Source organism: Pecten maximus, chromosome 1, assembly GCF_902652985.1.
Source record: "Pecten maximus chromosome 1, xPecMax1.1, whole genome shotgun sequence".
Lineage (NCBI taxonomy): Eukaryota > Metazoa > Mollusca > Bivalvia > Pectinida > Pectinidae > Pecten > Pecten maximus.
The window spans coordinates 36,124,741-36,150,587 of record NC_047015.1 but is presented as its reverse complement, the minus strand read 5'-3'; the positions used below and the strand labels follow the sequence as shown (position 1 = coordinate 36,150,587).

The following is a 25,847-nucleotide window of genomic DNA, read 5'->3' as shown; positions in this document are numbered from 1 at the left end:
AATAAATTTCAAATAAAAGAAACATGTCTACAACATTTTCAAATTTCATTGTATCAATCTACTAAAAATACACTTTTTTTGTACTTGCGAGATGCATCACCACTCCATACAGTTGAAATAAAATTGATCAAACTAAATGGAACGAAAATGATGATAATTATGATACAGCGGAACAATCCTATTCAGAGCTTTGAAAGTGTTCCGTTGCTTGTATGAACAATGATACATTTAAAAAAAAAAAAGGAATTTTGTGCAATCAATTATACATGTTGTCTTTGAAAAAACATTTGGAAACATGTTGACAGGATTTAAAAAAAAACTTATTTGGATGGAGTCTCTACTAGATTCGAGGTTTGCATTTACGTGTTTATCTATACATTTTTTTTAGCTAAAGTGTCTATAATTTTCTCGTAACTCTAATTGCTAATGGAAATACTTTAAATAGGCAGAGTGACATCCTTGTCTCCTAGATTCTGTTTCAGGTCTGCTAGTTTCTGTGTAAAAGCTTGTTTATCGCACATGAATAAGTCTGTCTACACAGCAAAATATCCACCCACAGCTGTCTGATGAAATCTGTCTTACCGACTAGCTATTAACATATCAACATAAGTATGCAATGTTATTAAACAGTTGTTATTTTATTACATTTTTAAAGACCCATCACCATATAACAGGTAAATAAATGTTGAGCAAAAATGCATTTAAGGAAACATCAAAGACATACACTCACTTTATGCAGAAATTCGTACCGTAATTTCTTGCGTATTGCCCGCTCCGGTAGATTGCCCGCAGACGGCATAGGTATAGAAATTTTACAGTATACGTTTCACTGGAAGGGGTATTACCTGTCGTTTTGTAATAGAGGTCGTTTTTGTGACTGCTTTTTGTAACCTAAAATCATTTCTGCAGAAAGTGTAGTGACTGGATAAAGTGGAGCGGGCAGACTCCGTGATTTGATTTTGCCTTAAGTTCTTTTGCAGCCGCCTTCTTCAACGTTCTGGCTTTCTTTAAATTCCCAGAAACGGAAAAAATCTTACATTTAACAAAGATATACCGACTAACTATTCTACCGTCCAAAACATATCCTGGTTCAACGCATCAATGCTTGTTAGATGGCAAAATGCTTTAAGCAGACAATATTTCTGCCCGGTTGCTACCGACGGGGGAAGCCTGAATGCATACCTTTGCAGAAAATCACGTGACTACCGCCGCGCATAAAGCCAGTACTTATATCAAAATGAGACAACTCTGTTAGATATTTTAATAATTGTATCTGGTGTATATAATATGTTTGTTGATATTTTTTTTAGTTATTTCACTACTGTATTGATATCAATTTAAGTTTATACCGTTCAGTATCATATTATTGAAGGTATGGTTGGAGGCATCGCTACAAGTTTTCTATTCATTAGGACCCGGCTGGGGACCTTTGATCACCCTAGCTAGTTACAACAATTTCCATAACAACTGCTTCAGGTATTTAATCGTACTTCACCGCGGTCAAATATTTTTTTTAATATAGCCATGCTAGCTATGATAAAAAATAGTCAAGAACTGAAATGTTTATTTCTTCCAATTCGAAACGATTAATTAATACCTTTTAATGTCTTTTATATGAAGTAAAAAATTACATCAAAGTGCATTCAAGTTAGTGTGATTTTAGTTAAGATTGTTTTGAGTATAATGGAAAATCAAAGAACTCAAAAAGGTTTTCAACCGAGTTCAACATTTTAATCATATTCCATAGATGAATATAGATAGTAAACAATAGAAAAGTAAAATACTTTCTTTGTGATCCATTTTTTATTCGTCGGTTATAGAGATTCCATCCTGATGGTTTTCATCTCTGAAGGGACCAGTGTTTATGGTGGGTTTGTCGTATTTGCTGTGCTCGGGTTCATGGCCCAGCAGACAGGAATGCACGTATCGGATGTCGTTACGTCAGGTATGTGAGACATCACTCTTCCACCTCATTAACATGATACAGATTTCTCCTAAAGTACACAGGTACATCTCCATTTGGAAGTGATTCCCATGTTCGCCACCAAGGAAAATGACAGCTCGAGGGCACTTTTATTCAGAAAACGTCTGTGCTATTTTGGTCAATCTACATACATAGGATAGGTACAAGAATACCGCATGATATTAACTTTAGGTTCCTTCACCATTCTTTGATAGGGTCATTTATTTGGCAGCCATTATTACCTGTGATTTTATTACATGTATGAGCTTTAATGTCTCAAACTTGCTGACTTAAAAATCAAAATAGACAGTTTATCGCTTTTAAAATATGTTCTTATTACATATTCAGCGTTCGTAATGTCAGAGTTAGTTGTATTGTACGAGTAGAGAAAGAAAATATTTATGTTAGTATGAAGATTTTGAAGAACCAAGGGCTTTGACAAGGTCTTTGAAATTCTTTATGTAGGATACATAAAAGACATGTTATTTGTGAAGTTTAATGTTTGAGAACGGTTGTAAATTGCAATATTACGGAATTTTTGTTGACTTATGTAAGACAAATATAGAATATAAATGATGACAAACCTAATTTTATATTCACTTAGGACCTGGTCTCGTGTTCATGACCTACCCTGAAGCTCTCGCACATCTCCCTATTCCTAATTTTTGGACAGTGCTATTCTTTGTCATGATGGTTACAGTGGGCATGGACAGCCAGGTAATGTATTATATATGTGTGTCGCCTGTCGGCGTCGGCGGCGGCGTCCGCACAAGAGGTTTCCGGGGGACAACTAATCTTTCTTTGGGCTGATCAAACCCAAACTTCATACAGGCATTTCTTACCAAAAGTGCTTACATGAGATTGCTCTCTAGACCAGAAGGTCAAAGGTAACTAAAAAAGAAAATAAATTCCCGTGCCATACTCAATTTTCCTTACGCTGATCAAGCTCAAACTTTATACAGGCCTCCTTCACAGTTTTCATGGGATAACTTTTCAGGCCTGAGGGTCAAACGTCATCGTTACTGAAAAAAGAAATTTGTTTCCAGTGCCATAGCTCAAGTTTCCTGGGCTAATCAAGTACCAATTTCTTACAGACCTTCCTTAACAAAGCGGCTCGCAATTCATGTTCGGAGGTTAAAGGTCAAGGTCACTTTTACTATAAATAGAATAGGTTTCCGTGCGATAAGACTCCTTGGGCTGATCAAGCTAACACTTCATACATACATTTCTTACAAAAAGTGCTTGTATGGGATTGTTTTTCAGACTTCAAGGTCAAAGTCTGGGTTACTTAAATACAAAATTAATTTCCGTGCCATCACTCCGGTTCCTTGGGCTGATAAAGTTCAAACTTCATACAGACCTTCCTTACTAAAGGGGATTGCTTTGGCTTGCATTTCAGGTCTGAACTTTTTAAGGTCACTGTTACTAATAAAAGAAAATATTTCTGTGCGATAACTGTCATCAATATATAACTTCCATGTGATTCTTGTTTTAATATCAAATATGGTAAGGTTATAATTAACGTACTAATACTCTGTAAATAATGACAATAATGATGCCAAATTTATAGTGCTACCACACTGAGGCATACTGCCTAAGACATTCAGCATGACACCTCATCCACCACTACATTTTTACATCATTTTTTGGCCCTAGGGACCTTTATAGTGTTGATGGGCCGTGAAGCATTTTAACTAACCAACTAACTAACATTATACTGAAACAGTCGTCCCACTCTCAAAATGCTGAGCCCTAAGCATAAACTCCGGTATCTCTTTGCCAGAAATAAAAATCGTTTACAAAGGGGAGAACGCCGCTTCTCAAAATTATGCAATAAGGGCAGGTGGCGGAGTTCTTACGCGCTACCAGCAGCACAGCGGAACTGAGAACAGCTAATTAATGTTTTCAGCACAAATACCTCTAAAACAAACATTACCATATGTATGTTTACGGTTAACGAATATATAGATATATTACTCTACGTCAAAGTTTTACATGCTTATATAACGAAAGAATCTTAACTGATCTGTAGAAACTATGTATAATTTAAAGCGGCATCTCGGAAGTAGAAAAACCCATGTGCTTATTTTTAAGCGGCTTCTGTTGAACGATTTCCTGATTACACAATTGTTTATTGATTACTGATCATAAATTAAGTCAATTCAATGAAAAATATGTATATTCTAACAAGGATTTTCCAGTTTCTAATTCCAGTTGTACAAAACGTTTTATTGAGATATATTTAGTATAGTAATGTTTAATATTGTTTGCGATTTTTCTGAATTCCGCCATTGTAATCACTAAATACTATCTTCTGTACAAAACCTCAGTTATCTTGTGTTGAGACCGTGATATCAGCTGTGTTGGACCATTTCCCCGTGTTACGTCGAAGACGGGTCCTCGTTCAGGGTATTGGTTGCTTTTTCTGGTACCTTTTAGGACTGATACTGTGCACTCAAGTAAGTTTACACGTGTCTCATTCGTAATGTCAAATAAAAGTCTGAAACTATATTGGCGTTTATTAATATTTTATATTCATTACAAAAACTATTTTACAAATATCTATACACAAAAATTGCCAGCAAAATACAATGCCCTTACACTTCGGTCGTATCCTTTCTCTACTTCGTTACTTTTATCCATGTATTTTTCCGTTTTTATCTTGTTCTTGTTTTGTATTAATTATTTCGAGTTGTTTTTAGCTCACCTGCCCGAAGGGCAAGTGAGCGTATGCCGTGGTGCGGCGTCCGTCGTCCGTCCGTCCTGCGTCAACTTTTTCATTTAAGCTTCTTCTCAATATCCAAGAGGCCCAGGGACTTGATATTGGGCATGTAACATGCTGGCGCGAAGGGCTACCAAGTTTGTTAAAATAAATGACCTTGACCTTCATTCAAAGTCACATGGGTCAAATGGGTTATAATCTTCAAACGACTTCTCAATAACCAAGAGGCCAAGGGACTTGATATTGGACATGTAGCATGCTGGGGTGGAGGGCTACCAAGTTTGTTAAAATAAATGACCTGGACCTTCAGTCAAGGTCACATGGGTCAAATAGGCTAAAATCTTTAAACGACTTCTTCTCAATAACCAAGAGGCCCAGGAATTGATATTTGGCCTGTCTGTAGCATGCTTAGAGCCAAGAGTCACCAAGACACGATCTTAGGCCAATAGTATGCTGGAATGAAGGACTAGAAAATATATTGACATGAATAAACCTAGTTTACTCTATTCAAATAAAGTGGTTATCAGCATAGTATCTGTAGAAATGACCTCAATCAACTGCAAATTTGCTGTAGAGCCATGTGAGCGATACAGGCCCATTGGGCCTCTTGATTTAACTGTCACTGTTCTTTATAACAGGGAGGAATGTATGTGTTTTTAGTAATGGACTGGTATGTAGCTATGGCTGTTCCCTTATTTGCCTTCATCGAATGTATAATCGTTGGATGGATATATGGTAAGTCAAAACTTCATACTTGTATTTCGCATGTTAGTTCTTCTGGAATCTGGCCCTTGTTCTGTTCTATGGTGTCAATCATCCTCCCAATATAGGGAACAACCAACCAATTGAAAAAATATATTTTTGAAACAGCCCCTGTGTATAGAACGTTGAGCCAAGGATAAAATGTCCGGCAGCCACTGATTGGCCAGTATGTTATGAAGTGAGAAAATAGATGTGTAGCCTGATAGGTAACTATCAATAAGAAATGTTGATATAAATTTCTTAAGTCCGATTGGTTTTTTTCCCAAAAGTTCACGTAATAATAGTAAACAGGTAAACATTTACGATTTTTGAGAATTTTTACTGTGAAATTCACCTATTTTCAAAATGGCTACCCTGGTGAAAATTTGAGCTGAAGGACCCAACTTTTTTTTTTGATTAGGTGTTATATCAGACCCTAAACTTTTGTTATAAACCATAATCGTCATATTCAATTCAAGAATTTGAATGAAATAATCCAAAACGTTAACACTAAGGTCTATGGGAAAACAATTGGTTGGTTGGTCTCTACATATAGCTACCGCATATGACATTTTATGCCATCTAGCGTCCCTGGAAACCAGATGATGGGACCGACTAGCACATTTTCGGACGGGATTCTCATCTTGGAGGCATTGTAGCAGAATTTAGAGAGAAATTGAGATTCAGGGGGGATTGATGATGAAAATATGACACATGTAGTGTTACAAGGAGGACCATAGACCGGACAAATATGGACATACATTCTATATTTCAATGGTAGCGGTATATATCGTGGCTCGGGGTACGGTGGTGTGCTGGTTGTACTGCTGGCACTACCCCGGTTCAATGTGTGGGTGTGTGTCTGGCTGTTCTGTTGTCACTACCCCGATTCGGTATTCGGTGATGTGTTTGGTTGTTCTGTTGTCACTACCCCAGTTCAGTGTTTGGTGATATATCTGGTTATTTTTTGTTGTCACTTGCCCGGTTCCGTGTTCTGTGTCTGTGTTTCGACTCGTTTATCTAAATAATGGCTCTACTCCTATTTTTTTTTCTCGTTCGGCCTTTTTTTCTTCATTTTTTACAAAAAGACCAGAAATTAGGGGGTGGAGGAGATAACATTGAGTTATCTCCCCCTTATCTTTATTCTATATCTCATTTGTTTATATTTCTGAGTAGCACGATTTCTATACTTGGCTATTAACCAAAAGCCATCCCTTTAAATTCAAAGCTTATCAAGACATTAAAATTTACATTTCAAAATTAACTCAATTGTAATGTGGTTTTCTCTTAAGAATTTCATATCCGGTACCAATAGAAGAATCAACCTACCAGCCTAAGATTTGCAGTCAGGCACTGCATATTTTGATAGCATAGCTTATGGTTCTATCCTGTTCCAGAAAAGTTATATTTGAAAAATGTGAAAGATGCTATAGGGAACAACCAACCAATTGAAAAAATATATTTTTGAAACACCCCCTGTGTATAGAACGTTGAGCCAAGGATAAAATGTCCGGCAGCCACTGATTGGCCAGTATGTTATGAAGTGAGAAAATAGATGTGTAGCCTGATAGGTAACTATCAATAAGAAATGTTGATATAAATTTCTTAAGTCCGATTGGTTTTTTTCCCAAAAGTTCACGTAATAATAGTAAACAGGTAAACATTTACGATTTTTGAGAATTTTTACTGTGAAATTCACCTATTTTCAAAATGGCTACCCTGGAGAAAATTTGAGCTGAAGGACCCAACTTTTTTTTTTGATTAGGTGTTATATCAGACCCTAAACTTTTGTTATAAACCATAATCGTCATATTCAATTCAAGAATTTGAATGAAATAATCCAAAACGTTAACACTAAGGTCTATGGGAAAACAATTGGTTGGTTGGTCTCTATAATTTGTGCTTGTTACTGCAGGAGCTGAACGTTTTTCCCGGGATGCGGAGTTAATGCTTGGACGTGGCATTCCAGTCCTCATGCGGATCGCGATTTGCTTCATTGCCCCAAGTACACTTCTGGTCAGTAAATCCAGGATAAGGATTCATTTTGATACCCTTGCGTTTCTAGAACTCGTGACGTGATCATATATAATAACTATCATTACATTATCAACAGCCCCTAAACACAGAAAAAGGCCATTAAGGCCAATAAATGTTACGTAAAAAGGGGGGGTATTAAACGAAACAAACGAAAATCAAACAAACGAAATACATAACTAGCCTATTTTAGTAGCCTTGGGTTTGATTTATCATTGTTAAACATCTAACATCTGGGCATCTAAACAGCAAATCAAGTCAAAGCCTTGATTTTCCCTACTTTGGTGCAATTTAACAGAAATAACTTGATGAGCTTTTAGCATGTATCATTACAAACCGTGGGGCATGCTGTTGATATGTAATTTGTTAAGGTGTTTGTAACGGACCTGTTACAGGTTACATTGATTTTTGCCCACAAGCCAATTTAATAATTACTGGATGATATTTGTAGTACTATATGAGACAACCCATGAAATATGTTTAAAAATTCAAAAGATCCCAGGGGCCTGTTCCATGACCATTCTAATATCACCCTACATGGTTTGGTTTATTTTGTTTAACGTCCTATTAACAGCTAAGGTCATTTAAGGACGGCCTCCCGTGCGTGCGACATGCATGCGTGTGGTGAGTGCGTATGTGTGTTTTGGGAGGCTGCGGTATGGGGGCGAACGCTCAACTAAAGGCCAAAAGTGAGGCATTGTCAAGGGAGACGTTAGGTTTGGTTTGGTTTATTTTGCTTAACGTCCTGTTAACAGCTAAGGCCATTTAAGGACGGCCTCCCGTGCGTGCAACCTGCATGTAGGTGGTGAGTGCGTATGTGTGTTTTGGGAGGCTGCGGTATGTTCGTGTTAAGTCTCCTTGTGATAGGCCGGAACTTTTGCCGATTTATAGTGCTACCTCACTGGAGCATACTGCCGAAGACACCCAGCAGCACACCCCACCCGGTCACATTATACTGACAACGGGCGAACCAGTCGTCCCACTCCTTTTATGCTGAGCGCTAAGCCGGAGTAGCAACTACCATTTTTAAAGACTCTAGTATGTCTCGGCCAGGGGACAGAACCCAAAGCCTTCCTCACAGGGGCGAACGCTCAACTAAAGGCCAAAAGTGAGGCATTGTCAAGGGAGGCGTCAGGAAGAAGAAAGTTGTTAAGAAAGAAGAGAAAAGATAAGATCCCAAATTGAGTCGCCTCTTACGATCATGCAATGGGGGCAGCAGGTACGACTCTTACGCCCTACCTACAGGGACTACCCTACATGGGAGTGTGACAGGGTTCCATTTTCAGTCAAAATAACGCACATTTAACTTTTTTTGCTTCAAAATCATTTTCTTTAGAGTGATATATATTTACTGCAAATCATAGATGCCTTTATGCAACAAAAAATATCTATTACACAATCAATGAAATTTTCAAGGCCTCCAGCTTTTGCCCTCACTCATAACTCTACGGGTCCTGTTTGGATCATTTGCGACACGTTATGCTAATGCATTGTCACTATTTGACATTGAAATCATGCGTTGGGCCATTTTTGTGTCACGCTGCTCTCTAAGAGGATCGTGACTATATATTGGTACTCTGAAAGCATTAACCCATGCAGTTGCAATGCGAACACGTTTGCCAATAACTGGCACGAGAACATTTGAAGGAAGTTTTCTTTAAAGAAAGTCCATTTCTTCAAACGACCATGGTATGCCTCGACAACCCAACGAGTTTTAGTACACGTTCTGTCTTCATTTGCCTGGAATGTATCAACCTGGGATTTTCCAGCAGGCAGAAAGGATGACATCTTTGTATCATACCCCAAATCAGCAAGAACATCCAGGACATCCCTGAGCTCACGATCAACTATGACATTGTCATGATTGGCAAGCCAAGCCTTCAGCAATTCAACATTGTCAATGATGAGTTTGGTAATTGACGCATCATTGACAATTCCGAAGTAAGGTCCAATAGTGTCCAATACATAGCCATCTGGTAAAACAATGGACATCAACATGAGGTAATTTGTTTTTTTCTGTCCACAAATTGATGACCTCTGAAAAGCATGTTGCGAACTTTTGTTGAGGTAAATGTAAGTTCCATCTAGGATTACACTCGCTTTGTCGCCAAAAATGTTTTGTAAACACTGTGTTATGGTGCATTGTTTCCGTGCGTGTTATATGATTTATACCAAGGTGTTTGGACACAAGGGAGATGTTCAGAGCATGCGTGTGGTGAGTGCGTATGTGTTTTAGGAGGCTGCGGTATGTCTGTGTTATGTCTCCTTGTGATAGGCCGGAACTTTTGCCGATTTATAGTGCTACCTCACTGAAGCATACTGCCCAAGACACCCAGCAGCACACCCCAACCGGTCACATTATACTGACAACGGGCGAATCAGTCGTCCCACTCCTAATATGCTGAGCGTTAAGCAGGAGTAGCAACTACCATTTTTAAAGACTCTGGTATGTCTCGGCCAGGGGACAGAATCCAAAGCCTTCCTCACAGGGGCGAACGCTCAGCTAAAGGCCAAAAGTGAGGCATTGTCAAGGGAGACATTAGGAAGAAGAAAGTTGCTAAGAAAGAAGAGAAAAGATAAGATCCGGAATTAAGGCGCATCTTATGATCACGCAATGGGGGCAACAGGTACAATGCTTACGCCCAACCTGCAGGTCTAATTTGAAAAGTACCTCCCTGCAGATTGTTTTATATGTGACAATTTTACCAGTTTTCAATTTTTCTACAATTTTCACCTTAGATATTTAACATGATGGTCCAAATGATTGCGAAATATTTTGGGTGTACAAGAACAGGAAGTAGTTGTACCAATTCCATAAAAAGTGAACATGGCTTAAAAATTGATGTATTTTTGGGGTTTAAGATTGTGTAATATTTTTAATAGATTTTTTTTGGTGCATAAATGCATCTATGATTTGCAGTAAATATCACTCTAAAGAAAATGATAACTTTTTGAAGCAAAAAGAGTTAAATGTGCGTTATTTTGACTAAAAATGGAACACTGTCACACTCCCATGCAGGGTGATATTAAATTGGTCATGGAACAGGCCCCTGGGACCTTTTGAATTTTTAAAACATATTTCATGGGTTGTTTCATATAGTACTACAAATATCACCCGGTTATTAAATTATTAAAATTGGCTTGTGGGCGAAAATCAATGTAACCTGTAACACGTCCGTTACAAACACCTTAACAAATTACATATCAACAGCATGTCCCACGGTTTGTAATGATACATGCTAAAAGCTCATCAAGTTATTTCTGTTAAATTGCACCAAAGTAGGAATCTATAGGCTTAGGAATTGATTATTAAATTGGCTCGTGGGCAAAAATCAATGTAACCTGTAACAGGTCCTTTCACAAAACATTAGAAAAATGCATATTTCAGGGGACATAATCAGCTCATTTGTATAGCTTATGGTACAAACAGTGATGTCGGTTTGCTAACAAGTATCTAAAGCACAAAATAGGATCTTTGATTTGACCGGATTTTTTTTATTATATGTTTAAGCACAGTTATTATCCAGACCTTAAAATGCAAATGGCGGTTATGTTTGGTTTATTTTGTTTAACGTCCTATTAACAGCAAAGGTCATTTAAGGACGGCCTCCCGTGCGTGCGACATGCAGGCGTGTGGCGAGTGCGTATTTGTGTTTTGGGAGGCTGCAGTATGTTCGTGTTAAGAATGTGAAACGCGGTTATGAATGATATCAAAAACAATTTGACGTATAAGGAGGTATTTCAAACATCAAAAATGCTCTTGATAGATACTTGAATGAATTCTAGACATGGCAAGAGGACTGCTTTTAGAGAATAAAAATTCAACCATTTCATTTATGAAAAATATGTATATTTCTGAAAAAAGGCCCCAATCTCACCAGTTTAACAATTTATCTTAAAAAGTTCCTTCTTACTGCAGGAGCATGTTTATTGATTGAAATGCATCCCTTTATGCCATATTTGTGTAACATTATTCACAGCCGCCATTTGATGGGGTCGCGGTGGCCGAGTGGTTAAGGTGTACCGACACTGTAACACTAGCCCTCCACCACTGGGTTGCGAGTTCGAAACCTACGTCAGTTGCCAGGTACTGACCGTAGGCCGGTGGTTTTTCTCCGGGTACTCTGGCTTTCCTCCACCTCCAAAACATGGCACGTCCTTAAATAACCCTGGCTGTGAAAAGGACGTTAAACAAAAACAAACCAAACCAAGCCGCCATTTGCATTTCAAGGTCAAAACCGAACAAGTGTTTATAGGGAACAACCAACCAATTGAAAAAATAGATTTTTGAAACAGCCCCTGTGTATAGAAAGTTGAGCCAAGGATAAAATGTCTGGCAGGCACTGATTGGCCAGTATGTTATGAAGCGAGAAAATAGATATGTAGCCTGATAGGTAACTATCAATAACAAATATTGATATAAATTTCGTAAGTCCGATTGATTTTTTTCCCAAAAGTTCAGGTAATAGTTATTAACAGGTAAACATTTAAGATTTTTGAGAATTTTTACTGCGAAATTCACCAATTTTCAAAATGGCTACCCTGGAGAAAATTTGAGCTGAAGGACCCGACTTTTTTTCCCGATAAGGTGTTATATCAGACCCTAAACTTTTGTTATAAACCATAATTGTCATATTGAATTCAAGAATTTGAATGAAATACTCCAAAACGTTAACACTAACGTCTATGGGAAAACAATTGGTTGGTTGGTCCCTATAGCGAGCTACCGCATATGACATTTTGTGCCATCCAGCGTCCCTGGAAACCAGATGATGGGACAGACTAGCACATTTTCGGATGGGATTCTCATCTTGGAGGCATTGTAGCAGAATTTAGAGAGGAATTTAGATTCAGGGGGGATTTATAATGAAAATATGACCCATGTAGAGTTACAAGGAGGACCATAGACCAGGGAAGATACGGACATACATTTTGTATTTCAATGGTAGCGGTATATAGCGTGACTCGGGGTCCGGTGGTATGTCTGTACTCCTGGCACTACCCCGGTTTAATGTATGGGTGTGTGTCTGGTTGTTCTGTTGTCACTAACACGATTCGGTATTCGGTGATGTGTTTGGTTGTTCTGTTGTCACTACCCCAGTTCAGTGTTTGGTGATATATCTGGTTGTTTTGTTGTCACTAGACCGGTTCCGTGTCCTGTATCTGTGTGTTCGACTCTTTTTATCTAAATAATGGCTCTAATCCTGATTTTTTTCTCGCCCGGCCTTCTTTTCTTTCATTTTTTACATTAAGTCCAGAAATTAGGGGGTGGAGGAGATAACATTGTATTATCTCCCCCTGATCTTTATTACATATCTCATTTGTTTATATTTCTGAGTAGCATGATATCTTTACTCGGCTATTAACTAAAAGCCATCACTTTAAATTCAAAGCTTACCAAGATATTAAAATTAAGATTTCAATATTAATTCAATTTTAATGTCGTTTTCTTAAGGAATTTCATCTCCAGTACCAATAGAAGAATTAACCTACCAGCCTAAGACTTACAGTCAGGCACTGCATATTTTGATAGCATATACTATGGTTCTATCCTGTTCCAGAAACGTTATATTTGAAAAATGTGAAAGATGCTATAGGGAACAACCAACCAATTGAAAAAACAGATTTTTGAAACAGCCCCTGTGTATAGTAAGTTGAGCCAAGGATAAAATGTCGGGCAGCCACTGATTGGCCAGTATGTTATGAAGCGAGAAAATAGATATGTAGCCTGATAGGTAACTATCAATAACAAATGTTGATATAAATGTCGTAAGTCCGATTGATTCCCCCCCCCCCCCCCCCCCCCCCCCAAAAAAAGTTCAGGTAATAATAATTAACAGGTAAACATTGATGATTTGGGAATTTTTACTGTGAAATTCACCAATTTTCAAAATGGCTACCCTGGAGAAAATTTGAGCTGAAGGACCCAACTTTTTTTTTTCGATAAGGTGTTATATCAGACCCTAAACTTTTGTTATAAACCATAATTGTCATATTGAATTCAAGAATTTGAATGAAATACTCCAAAACGTTAACACTAAAGTCTATGGGAAAACAATTGGTTGGTTGGTCCCTTATACGTACATAAAGTCAAATCCAGTCAAACAAATGTTCCTACCCTGTACTACAGATACTTGTGTAACATTATTCAAAGCCGCCATTTGCATTTCACGGTCAAAACCGAACAAGTCTTTATACGTACATAAAGTCAAATCCAGTCAAACAAATGTTCCTACCCTGTACTACAGATACTTGTGAGCATGGTTTGGTTTGGTTTATTTTGTTTAACGTCCTATTAACAGCTAAGGTCATTTAAGGACGGCCTCCCGTGCGTGCGACATGCATGTGTGTGGTGAGTGGGTATGTGTGTTTTGGGAGGCAAAGTCTCCTTGTGATAGGCCGGAACTTTAGCCGATTTATAGTGCTACCTCACTGAAGCATACTGCTGAAGACACCCAACAGCACACCCAACCCGGTCGCATTATACTGACAACGGGCGAACCAGTTTTAGGTTTGGTTATTTGTGTAATTTAGAATTAGTCTGTGCTACATCTTACCACAAAGTAACTCTACAGAAGAAACTGTTAGGATCTACAGGAAATTAGTGGTAATTTTAAGGAATTACATGTCCAGACAAACTTTTTGGTATAGTTTTATGCAAATGTTTAGATATTTATTCGTGTTTGAAATTCAACATTATTCTGCTATATATATTACCCTTAAACGTCTCATCAAACTAAGGTCGTTTATAGGTCGTTTAAGGACGGCCTCTCGTGCATGCAAAAGTGTGTTTTGGGAACTTTTGTCGATCTATTGTGCTGCCTCTCTGAAGCATACAGCCGATGACACCCAGCAGTACACCTAACCCGGTCGCATTATAATGAACCGGTCGAACCAGTCGTGCCCTCCCTATGTCCTGAGCGCTAAACAAGGGTTGTGATATAGACCCCTTAACACTAAATTCCTGATAATTTTCATTTTAGATAATTGCTGTTTCAACCCTTACAACTTATAAGGCTCCTGTATATGGTGAATACCACTTTCCTCCATATATCCACATAGTTGGCCTGTTTTTTGGATTATTGCCAATTACATCCGTCATTATCGGAGCAGTTAAAGCAATTCGGAGATCCAAAGGAGAAACTTTCCTCAAGGTTTGTATGTTCAATTATAATACTTATATACGTGAATACTTATATTTCAAATATATATTACACTGTATATTTAAAGCGTACTGATAATAAAGATATCAATACAAGATTTTTTCTCATATTACTTGTTTTGCTTTTCGATATGGACATTTTGGTATCAAAACTGTATGCATGGATTTGTATTATGCAGTCATAGCTTTTTCTACCGAATAAACTCGATTTACGCTTCCTGAATTGTTCAATCATCGTTATTTTCTCCATTGTGGTTTCAGTCAGTCGGCACACAACTTTACGAGGTATATGATTACTTTTTGTTTTTTCAGAGGCTTGTAAATGCAAGTAAACCGTCAATGAACTGGAAACCAGCCTCATATTTACACGCACGAGAGTATACATATGATGAATTACGTGAATATAGAAGTATTTTCAGCAGAATAAAACTCAACATTTTGGGACCAAAAAATACGGAAAAGTGAATGTTATGTACATCGCCTCTGCAGTATCGACCATACGAAGTATCAGCAGAGATTTGAAATGAATTGATACCTTAAATACGTGCAGCAGTTAAAATCAATATTAAATTTAGGATATGACTATCAAATAATTCCTTCCAAAATGGTTGATTATCAAAGTATTGATTTGGTGCCTTAATGGTTTGGTTTTTTTGTTTAACGTCCTATTAACAGCTAAGGTCATTTAAGGACGGCCTCCCGTGCGTGCGACATGTATGCGTATGGTGAGTGCGTATGTGTGTTTTGGGAGGCTGCAGTATGTTCGTGTTAAGTCTCCTTGTGATAGGCCGGAACTTTAGGGCGATACTATATCATAATCAGCTATCATGTTATCTTATACTCATAATACTCATTAAAGGGCGAAGAATTTCGAAGATCATTAACTGTTGATAAACAAAAATGCCCTGTTAGTTGGACGCAGTGAGTGTAGCAGCTATCCCCATTACATGATCGTAAGGGGCGACTAAATTTGAGATCTTATCTTCTTTCTTAACAACCCTTCTTCTTCCTAATGTCTTTGTGGAAAATGCCTATATTTGGCTTTTAGTTGAGCGTTTGCCCATGTGATATAACACTTTATTTACTAGTTTAATGTCCTCTCAACATCTATGGTCATTTAAGGCTGGTCTCGCGTGCGTGCGATGAGTGCGTATGTATGTTTCGGGATGGAAAGATTTCTTCTTAGGACACAAGTTTTACGCTCCTAATCTCCTTTTTTTCCTCCTTTATTGACTAAATCTTTGTACTGGCCTTGATGGTTTCCAATTCTTTGGCATTTTCTCAAAATTTTTGGCGACAAATTTCGTTGTCGCAGCATCAAGTTCATTATTGCAAATGTAAATTTCTATTGTGGTTTCCAATGGATAATGTGATATATTAGCATACTATTATAGCTGTGGTACTGATGTTTTGTAGAACATATCTGGTAGTTAAATGTTGGGCTTGATGCTTTAACAAGTATTACCTTCATGAAAATTGCCAGTATGATTTGCCATTTGTTTTTCTTCCTCATTAGCTTTTTCCAAGACTGACTTCAGCACTTCTGCCCACTACATATTTCTGTCTCGCTCAATGGTATTAACATGGCAAAAGTTCCGGCCTATCAGAAGGAGACTTCACAAAAACATACCGCAGCCTCCCAAAACACACATACGCACTCACCACACTCATACATGTCGCACGCACGGGAGGCCGTCCTTAAATGACCTTAGATGTTAATAGGACGTTAAACAAAATAAACCAAACCAAACCAAATATTAACATCTGAATAGCCATAGCCACTTTTTTTATTTTAAACTGTTGTTAGTGCACATATTTGATTTTTATATGCTTCATTTCTTTGACGTTTTTCTTTTTTGCTAATTTTATTCATAATTTGTACATGTTTTGGTCCTTATGACCTTAATAGTGTTAATGGTCCGTTAAGAACTAATAACTAACTATGGCATGAAAGGTCTTTTCACTCATACCTGCTGTGTCGGTGTATACCATGAACTCGTTCAAGTGAGCCAACCCGTTACCTGTGACCAGTGAGTCCCATACTGCTTGCAAATTTATATCAAAATGTCTGCTAGAGTCACTTTTCGGAACTTTTGGAATTGTTTCAAAGCTGATTCTTTGCTTCAATCTGGGCTTCCGAGGTGATTTGGATGGGACTTCCTCCATCTTTTTGCAATTAGTTAGGCACCTTAACATCAGACTGTTTTATCAACTCCCAAAAAACGTGATTTTGAAAACATAAACAATTCACGAATTGCCGTCGCCAGTTTTGCTGGACACTCTTGGCACACACCTGTCACCTCATGAATATTTGGTTTTATAAGCATCACATTCACAAAGTTTAGTTGTTTTAGTTGCAACCTGCATTTTCTGATATATTTAGCACCATGCGTGGTTTATCCTCATGTTCATTAACTGGGCTGACTAATGCACTGACATGCCTGCATTTAGTCCAGCGAGCATGAAAATATGTATTTTCCGTGTTATTACCGTACAAACCATGAAAAGACAACAAACCTTTTGAAACGTTTCTTTAAGTCCCATTGTGCTATTTGCTATAATGATTCACGTTATAAACATGGTGTGTGCTTTGGTTTGGTTCATTTTGTTTAACGTCCTATTAACAGCTAAAGTCATTTAAGGACGGCCTCCCGTGCGTGCGACATGCATGCGTGTGGTGATTGCGTATGTGTGTTTTGGGAGGCTGCGGTATGTTCGTCTTAAGTCTCCTTATGATAGGCCGGAACTTTTGCCGATTTATAGTGCTATCTCATTGAAGCATACTGCTGAAGACACCCAGCAGCACACCCCACCCGGTCACATTATACTGACAACGGGCTAACCAGTCGTCCCACTCCAAGTATGCTGAGCGCTAAGCAGGAGCAGCAACTACCATTTTTAAAGACTCTGGTATGTCTCGACCAGGGGACAGAACCCAAAGCCTTCCTCACAGGGGCGAACGCACAACTAAAGGCCAAAAGTGAGGCATTGTCAAGGGGACATTAGGAAGAAGAAAGAAGAGAAAAGATAAGATCCCAAATTTAGTCGCCTCTTACGATCATGCGATGGGGGCAGCAGGTACAATTCTTGCGCCCTACCTGCAGGGCAGCATGGTGTGTGCTCGCCGTCTACTCTGTGTTACCGTACTTCTCAAGTAGCATTTTGCATTTTAAACAATGAGGAACACAATAGTTGAAAGATGTTTTATTTGCATTTGATATTAAATCGGTACATAAATAAAGACATAAAAATAACGTTAACTAAAAGTTTGAGAAACATGTTAAAGTTATCAATATAGTCGTAAGCTGGTTGGGGACTCTTTCTTCTGCGTTTTACGAAACAAGGGCCCAATGGAGGCGAATCGCTCACCTGCAATGCAGTGATCTTTTCATATATGGATCCTGCAGTTTATTGAAAGCATGCTACAGGGCCAATATAATGTCTCGGCATTTTGGCTATTCAGAAGTCATTTAATGTGAGTCAGGGTCATTCATTTGAACAAACTTGGTAGCCCTTCATCCCAGCATGCTACAGACCCAATTTCAACTTCCTGGGACTCTTGGTTATTGAGAAGAAGTCGTTTAAAGGTTTTAGCCTTTTTGTCTCCTGTGACCTTGAATGAAGGTCAATGTCATTCATTTGAACAAACTTGGTAGCCCTTCACCCCAGCATGCTGCCGACTCAATATCAACCCCCTGGGAATCTTGGTTATTGAGAAGTCGTGCAAAGATTTAAGCATTTTTTAACTGTTACCTTGAATGAAAGGTCAAGGTCAATCATTTGAACAAACTTGGGATCCCTTCATCCCAGCATGCTACAGGCCAAATAGTAGGTCTCTGTGACTCCTGGTTATTGAGAAGAAGTCGTTTAAAGGTTTTAGCCTTTTTGTCCACTGTAACCTTGAATGAAGGTCAAAGTAATTCATTTGAACAAACTTGTTAGGCCTTCACCCGAGCATGCTACAGACCCAATATCAACTCCCTGGGACTGCCCTGCTGGTAAAACATTTTTTTTATTTTTCAAGTTCACCAAACAATATTACATTCAAGTACTTAACCCGGATGGTCAAAGCAAAAGTGTAACTTCCAACAATTAAATGTGTATTTTAGAGCAATTCTTTATTATTGGACCTCACTTTTACTATATGGCATTTTGCCTTATTTTGTTAGAAATAATATTTATTTATCTTGTAACTATTATTGTACAATAGTAACATTCGTATTCCCACAGTATTCCTGTATTACATTGTGTACATTTCAATAGAACCATATGCCAATACAACAGTAACTTAATATATATATATATAATGAAAACACTTTGTATAGCAAATGACCTTAACTACATTAAATTCTAAGTTGTGAAATCATGTAAAGTTGTTATTTATTTACTGTTCTAGTTGAAGTGCTAGATCTATATTTGACCATCGTCTCCTTACTAGTTCTGCCTTTCGCCGAGAGTAATAAAATAGACTCTGAGTATCAACTTGCTTGTACTATATGAGCACTGCTCTTACTCCTTCAACTGATGGCTTAGTAGTATTGCATCTACAAGTATATATATACTTTTTTATAAGCAAGATACAGAAATTTATATCTTCAAATTGAGGATCATTGTTGTTACCTACAAGAACCAAAATACACATCATTGGGAAGTTGATATTGGTTTTGGACAAGAAACCATTTTCTAAAAATTCCTACAGAACCCGGGAAAATTCACATTCCCAGAAAAGATGCTCCATGGATTCTCTACCAGCCATACAAAAGGAACATAGCTCACTTTCTACAATTTTCATTTTAAGAAGTCTGGTGTTTGTATAAAGAATCCTATGGAGCAATTTAAATTGAAATGTTCGTAAGTTTGAGTCGTCTGTCATGAGAAAAGGTGCCCTATAAATCAACTGCCAATCTTCTACCGTTATTTCTTTTTCTAATCTATCATTCCACTTTTCTATAGTTTTAACAGGAGCTAATACATATTCACTTACCAACAAGTTATAAACACATTTTAAAACCCTTTTTTCTGTTTTTAAGGCACATATAAGATTTGTTTCAATAATATCAAGATTTCCACCATTTTGGTTTATTCTCTGTTTCCAAGCTCTTGGAATAGCCATCAATATTCCTTGATAAGTTACAATATTATTATTAATTTCAAACTTCTGGTTGAAATCTTTAAACAATAACGTAGTGAGAACGGCCATCTAGATTTTAATTAGATTGAAAAACTCCCCTACTTCATTTATTAAATCATTAATGAAAAAAACATTTTTTTTCTATCCACTTATAATATGTAATATGTTTACCATTGATCGTTATCTCGTTATTTAACCATAATGGTTGAGCTAACATGTCTTCTGGGGTTGTGGGAGGTGACTTCCTACAGGAGGCCCATATCTTAATGTGCTTGACAATACGCCTTAACATTTGGCATTCCTAACCCACCATTTTCATATGTATTGAAAATTACTTTTCTTTTTTATCATTGTTCCCAGACCACAAAAACTTAAAGAAGTTGTTTTTGTAGATTTTGAAAAAAAAAGTTTCTGAAGGGTCTGGAAGAGATGAAAATAATTGTGTAAATATTTGAAGAGCTAGAGACTTAATTACTGTTATCTTTCCTAAGTAGCTTAAATTTCTAAATGGCCAGTCATGCAGTAATTTATTCACTGAAACCAGTTTTTCTTCAAAATTCTGTTTAGTGAAATCTTCTCTACTAATATCATAAGAAATTCCCAGAAGTTGAAATTTTCCATTGTGCTTCAAATGGAGCCCCTTTTCCTGCCATTTATTAAATCATTAATGAAAAAAAACATTTTTTTTCTATCCACTTATAATATGTAATATGTTTACCATTGATCGTTATCTCGTTATTTAACCATAATGGTTGAACTAACATGTCTTCTAGGGTTGTGGGAGGTGACTTCCTACAGGAGGCCCATATCTTAATGTGCTTGACAATACGCCTTAACATTTGGCATTCCTAACCCACCATTTTCATATGTATTGAAAATTACTTTTCTTTTTTATCATTGTTCCAAGACCACAAAAACTTAAAGAAATTGTTTTTGTAGATTTTGAAAAAAGAAGTTTCTGAAGGGTCTGGAAGAGATGAAAATAATTGTGTAAATATTTGAAGAGCTAGAGACTTAATTACTGTTATCTTTCCTAAGTAGCTTAAATTTCTAAATGACCAGTCATGCAGTAATTTATTCACTGAAACCAGTTTTTCTTCAAAATTCTGTTTAGTGAAATCTTCTCTACTAATATCATAAGAAATTCCCAGAAGTTTAAATTTTCCATTGTGCTTCCAATGGAGCCCCTTTTCCTGCAAGTTCTCCTCACCACAACCCCTTTTAGCCCCAATCCATAACAGATGTGTCTTATCGCTTTCAAACCAGAGCACTGTGCAAAGAGTTCAAGAGTTTTTAAAACATTCTCTAATGTAATTTCATCATAGTCTAAACATAGAGATGAGTCATCAGCATATTGGCTCAGCATGTATTCAGAATGGTCAATCTTAATGCCTTTGATATCAGAATTAAACTTAAGTGATGAACTTAATAGTTCGACCGATAGAATAAAAATATATGGAGACAAAGGGTCCCCTGCCTTACTCCTCTTTCAATATCAATAAATTGGGAAATATGACCATTATTGGTAATGCAACTTGTACAATTATTATAAAAAGTTTTTATCCATTGTCTTAACATAGGCCCGAAACCCTGAAATTCTAACGCTTTTTGAATAAATTTCCATTCCAGTGAGTCAAAGGTTTTTTCAAAGTCTAACAACATAAGGAGCCCTGGAATGTTGCTTTCTTTTGTTTTCTCAATAATGTCTGAAATAAATCTGGTGCACTCTCCTATGTACCTACCCCTGACAAATCCTTTCTGTGAATCACTAATAAGTTGACTTAGGTATGGTTTAATTCTATTGGCTATACAAGCAGAGGCAATTTTATAGTCAACATTTAAAAGAGTTATGGGTCGCCAATTTTTTAAGAACATTTTTGATTTACCTTCTTTTGGTATACAATGAATGATACCTGGCGTTGAGAGATTGATAACTGACCCTTTCTAAAAGATTCATTAAAGGAACCAATAAGTGGTTGGTGAAGGTCATTCCAAAAAAATTGTAAAAATTCCACTGTGAATCCATCAAGCCCAGGAGATTTACAGTTTTTCATATTCTTCAAAGCATTTAAACATTCTGATCTGGAGAGTATACCTTCCATTTTGCCAGATTCCTCAGTAGTTAATTTATAGTTATATGGATTTTCTTCATCAAAAAATCTTTGAATATGTGTATCTTCTACTTCAGTCTCTATACTTTTGTATATTTTGGTAAAAAAATTGACCTGTTCTTCCATGAGTTCATCTATTTCTAAAATATCCTTATCTCCTTCTATTATTAGTTTTGGAATAAGCTTTTCTGTGAAGTGTCTCTTTTCTAAGTTACAAAAATATCTAGAAGTTTTCTCTCCTTCTACTTTCCATCTAGCTTTCGCTCTAATTATCATACCCTTAATTTTCTCCTCCCTAATTTTCTTAAGTTCTCCCTCTACTCTAGTTATCGCTCCTTCATTTGTATTTTCGCTCGCACCTCAATACAAGTCTTTTAATTCTGACTCTAATTCTTGTTCTTTGCTTTCACGGTTTTTTCCTTATGGGAGCAATATTTTGTGGTAAGGCCCCCTAATCATTAACATCACTGTTTCCCATAGTAACTGATTATCTATTAAATATTCTTCTGTTATGGTATTATCATTATTTCTATACTGATTTAGGGTGTCAATAACGCATTCCTTAACTTGTGTAATATATACCTTATCATATAATAGAGAGTTATTATTAAATGTCCATGTCCCGCGACCTCGTTTTTGATCAAGGAATCTTAAGCGATATAGATACTGGAGAGTGCTCCGACCTGTAGCTTATGTCGGTATTTACAATAAACGGGATTAAATCTGCGGATACTAGAAAGTAGTCTAGCCTAGCCTGCTTTTTACTAGGGCCTCTCCAAGTATATTTTTAATATCCGGATTTCTTTCCCTCCATATATCTAAAATATCCAAGGAAGACATAATATCATGAACTTTTGCTTGACTTCGAGGATTGTTTTTCTGCTGATAATTAATAGTATCAAGTTCATAATTCAAGGCCACATTCCAATCTCCACAGGTTATAATATGGTTATTGTCTAAAGTTTCAAGAGGAGACTAAATTTGGGATCTTATCTTTTCTCTTCTTAACAACTTTCTTTTTCCTAATGTCTCCCTTGACAATGCCTCACTTTTGGCCTTTAGTTGAGCGTTCGCCGCTGTGAGGAAGGCTTTGGGTTCTGTCCCCTAGCCGAGACATACCAGAGTCTTTAAAAATGGTAATTGCTACTCCTGCTTAGCGCTCAGCATATTTGGAGTGGGACGACTGGTTAGCCCGTTGTTAGTATAATGTGACCGGGCGGGGTGTGCTGCTGGGTGTCTTCGGCGGTGTGCTTCAGTGAGATAGCACTGTAAATCGGCAAAAGTTCCGGCTTATCACAAGGAGACTTAACACGAACATACCCGCAGCCTCCTAAAACCCACACACGCACTCACCACACGCTTGCATGTCGCACGCACGGGAGGCCGTCCTTAAATGACCTTAGCTGTTAATAGGACGTTAAACTAAATAAACCAAACCAAACTCCCTGGGACTCTTGGTTATTGAGAAAAAGTCGTTTAAAGATTTCAGCCTCTTTGATCCCTATGACCTTGAATGAAGGTCGAGGTAATTCATTTGAACAAACTTGGTAGCCCGTCACCCCAGCATGCTACAGACCCAATATCAACTCCCTGGGATTCTTGGTTATTAAGAAGTCATCTAAAGATTTCAACCTATTTGATCCCTGTGACTTGAATGACAGTCAAGGTCATTCATTTGATCAAACTTGGTAGCACTTCACCCCAGCATGCTGCAGACCCAATATCAACTGCCTGGGACTCTTGTTTATTAAGAAGAAGTCGTTTAAAGATTTCAGCCTATTGGATCCCTGTGACATTGAATGAAGGTCAAGGTCATTCATTTGAACAAGCTTGGTAGCCATTTATCTCAGCATGCTACAGACCCAATATCAACACCTTGGGGCTCTTGGTTATTAAGAAGAAGTCGTTTAAAGATTTCAGGCTATTTGATCCCTGTGACCTTGAATGAAGGTCAAAGTCATTCATTTGAACAAACTTTGTAGCCCTTCATCCCAGCATGCTACAGACCCAACATCAAGTCCCTGGGTTGTTTGGTTATTGAGAAGAAGTCGTTTAAAGATTTTAGCCTTTTTGACCCCTGTTACCTTGAATAAAGGTAAATTTTATTCATTTGAACAAACTTTTTTTTTTTTTTTTTTTTTTTATTTCAGGTTTTTGTTGTCACATTTCATATGTTTATTACAAATAATACATAATATAATGTTATACTTAAATTTGGTATAATAATAAATAAGGAGTAAAAGGCCACTGTATGTACTGGTATATCGTCTTTTAGGGGGATTTAGGCAAATGAGTATTTGTACATTAAATGTATGGAATTAAATTAAATATAAACATGTACCTATATAGATCATGTATCCATGAACAGTCGTTCAAAAGTATTCCATCTCTGATTTATCATAACTTTTGTTTTATTTGGACATGCAGAGAGTCCAATTTCTTCAATTTTCTTATAATAGATCATGTATGTTTTCCATTCCATGATTGTTGGAATTTTACCCCTTGTTCTACACAAGTAGATATAATATCGTAATAATAAACTTAAAAAATTTAATTCACACTCATGATCAGATTCAAAAATACCAAACAACATGTTGACAGGATCTTTTGCAATCACTATACCCAATTTTGCTTTTAAGAGATCCAAAAAGGATGACCAAAGGGATTGTACATGACAACATTCCCATAATAAATGAATCAATGTTTCTCTCCCATCCCCACAAAAAGAACATCTTTCTGTTTCAATCAACTTACATTGCATTAATTTTGTATTAGTATATACTATTCTGTGAAGAATTTTAAATTGAAAGTTATGAAGTTTTGTGTCATCAGTTATGTATCTTGGAATTAAATAAAACTTACTCCAAGATTCCTTGGGAATGTTGACATGTAAAATTTCCTGCCATGTTTCCTGACTTCTCTTTGGTACCTCTGTTACTGTTTTTACTAAACATTTATAAAAATATTTTGTTACCTTTTCATGTTTCTTCAAGTACTCTATAAATATGCATTGCTTGGCTTCAATCCGCTCATTTCTTCGGAAAAGTATAAGTTTCCATGACTTTGGAATTGCATTCAAAACACCATAATATTCAATAAAATTAATTTGCAAATTAAATTTCTCACAAAAGTATTGATGTGTTAAGAAACTGTTGTTTTCAACAAGATCACCGATAAAGAAAATATCCTTTTCACACCAATGTTTATAAATAAAGATCTTGTTGTCAATTTTTATAAAGTTATTAAACCATATTGGCTGAGAGGCCACATCTTCAGGGGTTGTGGGGAGATCATCACCATTTAGTTCAGCCCACTCATTAAATATCTCACTCCAGAAAATATTTAATGATTTAGAAATTTTTAAAAGACCTTCCCTCTTCATTTTAAAAACTTTATCTCCTCCATATGGTTCAATTTTATCTAGAATCAGTGTTTTCCAAGGAGAAGAATTCAAAGGGTCAAGTAATTTTTTGATCCAGCACATTTTTAAAGCATGGCAAAAAGAAATTATATGAGGCACCCGTAGTCCTCCCTCATTATAATCCCCATACATTACATTTCGCTTAACTTTATCAATTTTGTCATTCCATAAAAACTGGAAGAAGCATTTTTGTAACTCTAACAAACATTCATTTGTTGGATCTGGTAAAACAGTGAACGTTTGAATAAAAATGGGCAATGCCAGTGATTTTATGACCGTTACTTTTCCAATGTATGTAAGATTTCTAAAAGACCAATTATTCAATAATTTTTTGACAGCAATTAACTTTTGTCTGAAGTTATCTTCAAAAATTTTTTCTGCTTGAAAGTTGTAAGTTATACCTAATAGTTTAAATTTCCCCTGGTGATTCCAGCTTAATTTTCTGTCTGGAAGAAGTTCTTCTCCACAACCCCGTTTTGCCCCAATCCATATTGCTTGTGTTTTTTCCATATTTATCTTAAGCCCAGATACTTTACCAAAATCATCTAAAATTTTAAGAACA

General features: G+C 36.9%; 1 protein-coding gene across 1 annotated transcript; it reads left to right on the top strand.

The window, feature by feature from the left end:
- Window positions 1-1,825: 1,825 nt before the first annotated feature.
- LOC117332100 (sodium-dependent proline transporter-like) lies at window positions 1,826-16,251 on the top strand. The gene is made up of 7 exons (XM_033890988.1): window positions 1,826-1,945; window positions 2,568-2,680; window positions 4,294-4,422; window positions 5,324-5,420; window positions 7,342-7,442; window positions 14,444-14,614; window positions 14,935-16,251. The coding sequence occupies exons 1-7, from the start codon at window positions 1,834-1,836 to the stop codon at window positions 15,085-15,087; spliced, it is 876 nt and encodes a 291-aa protein (XP_033746879.1). The 5' UTR covers window positions 1,826-1,833; the 3' UTR covers window positions 15,088-16,251.
- Window positions 16,252-25,847: the final 9,596 nt, after the last annotated feature.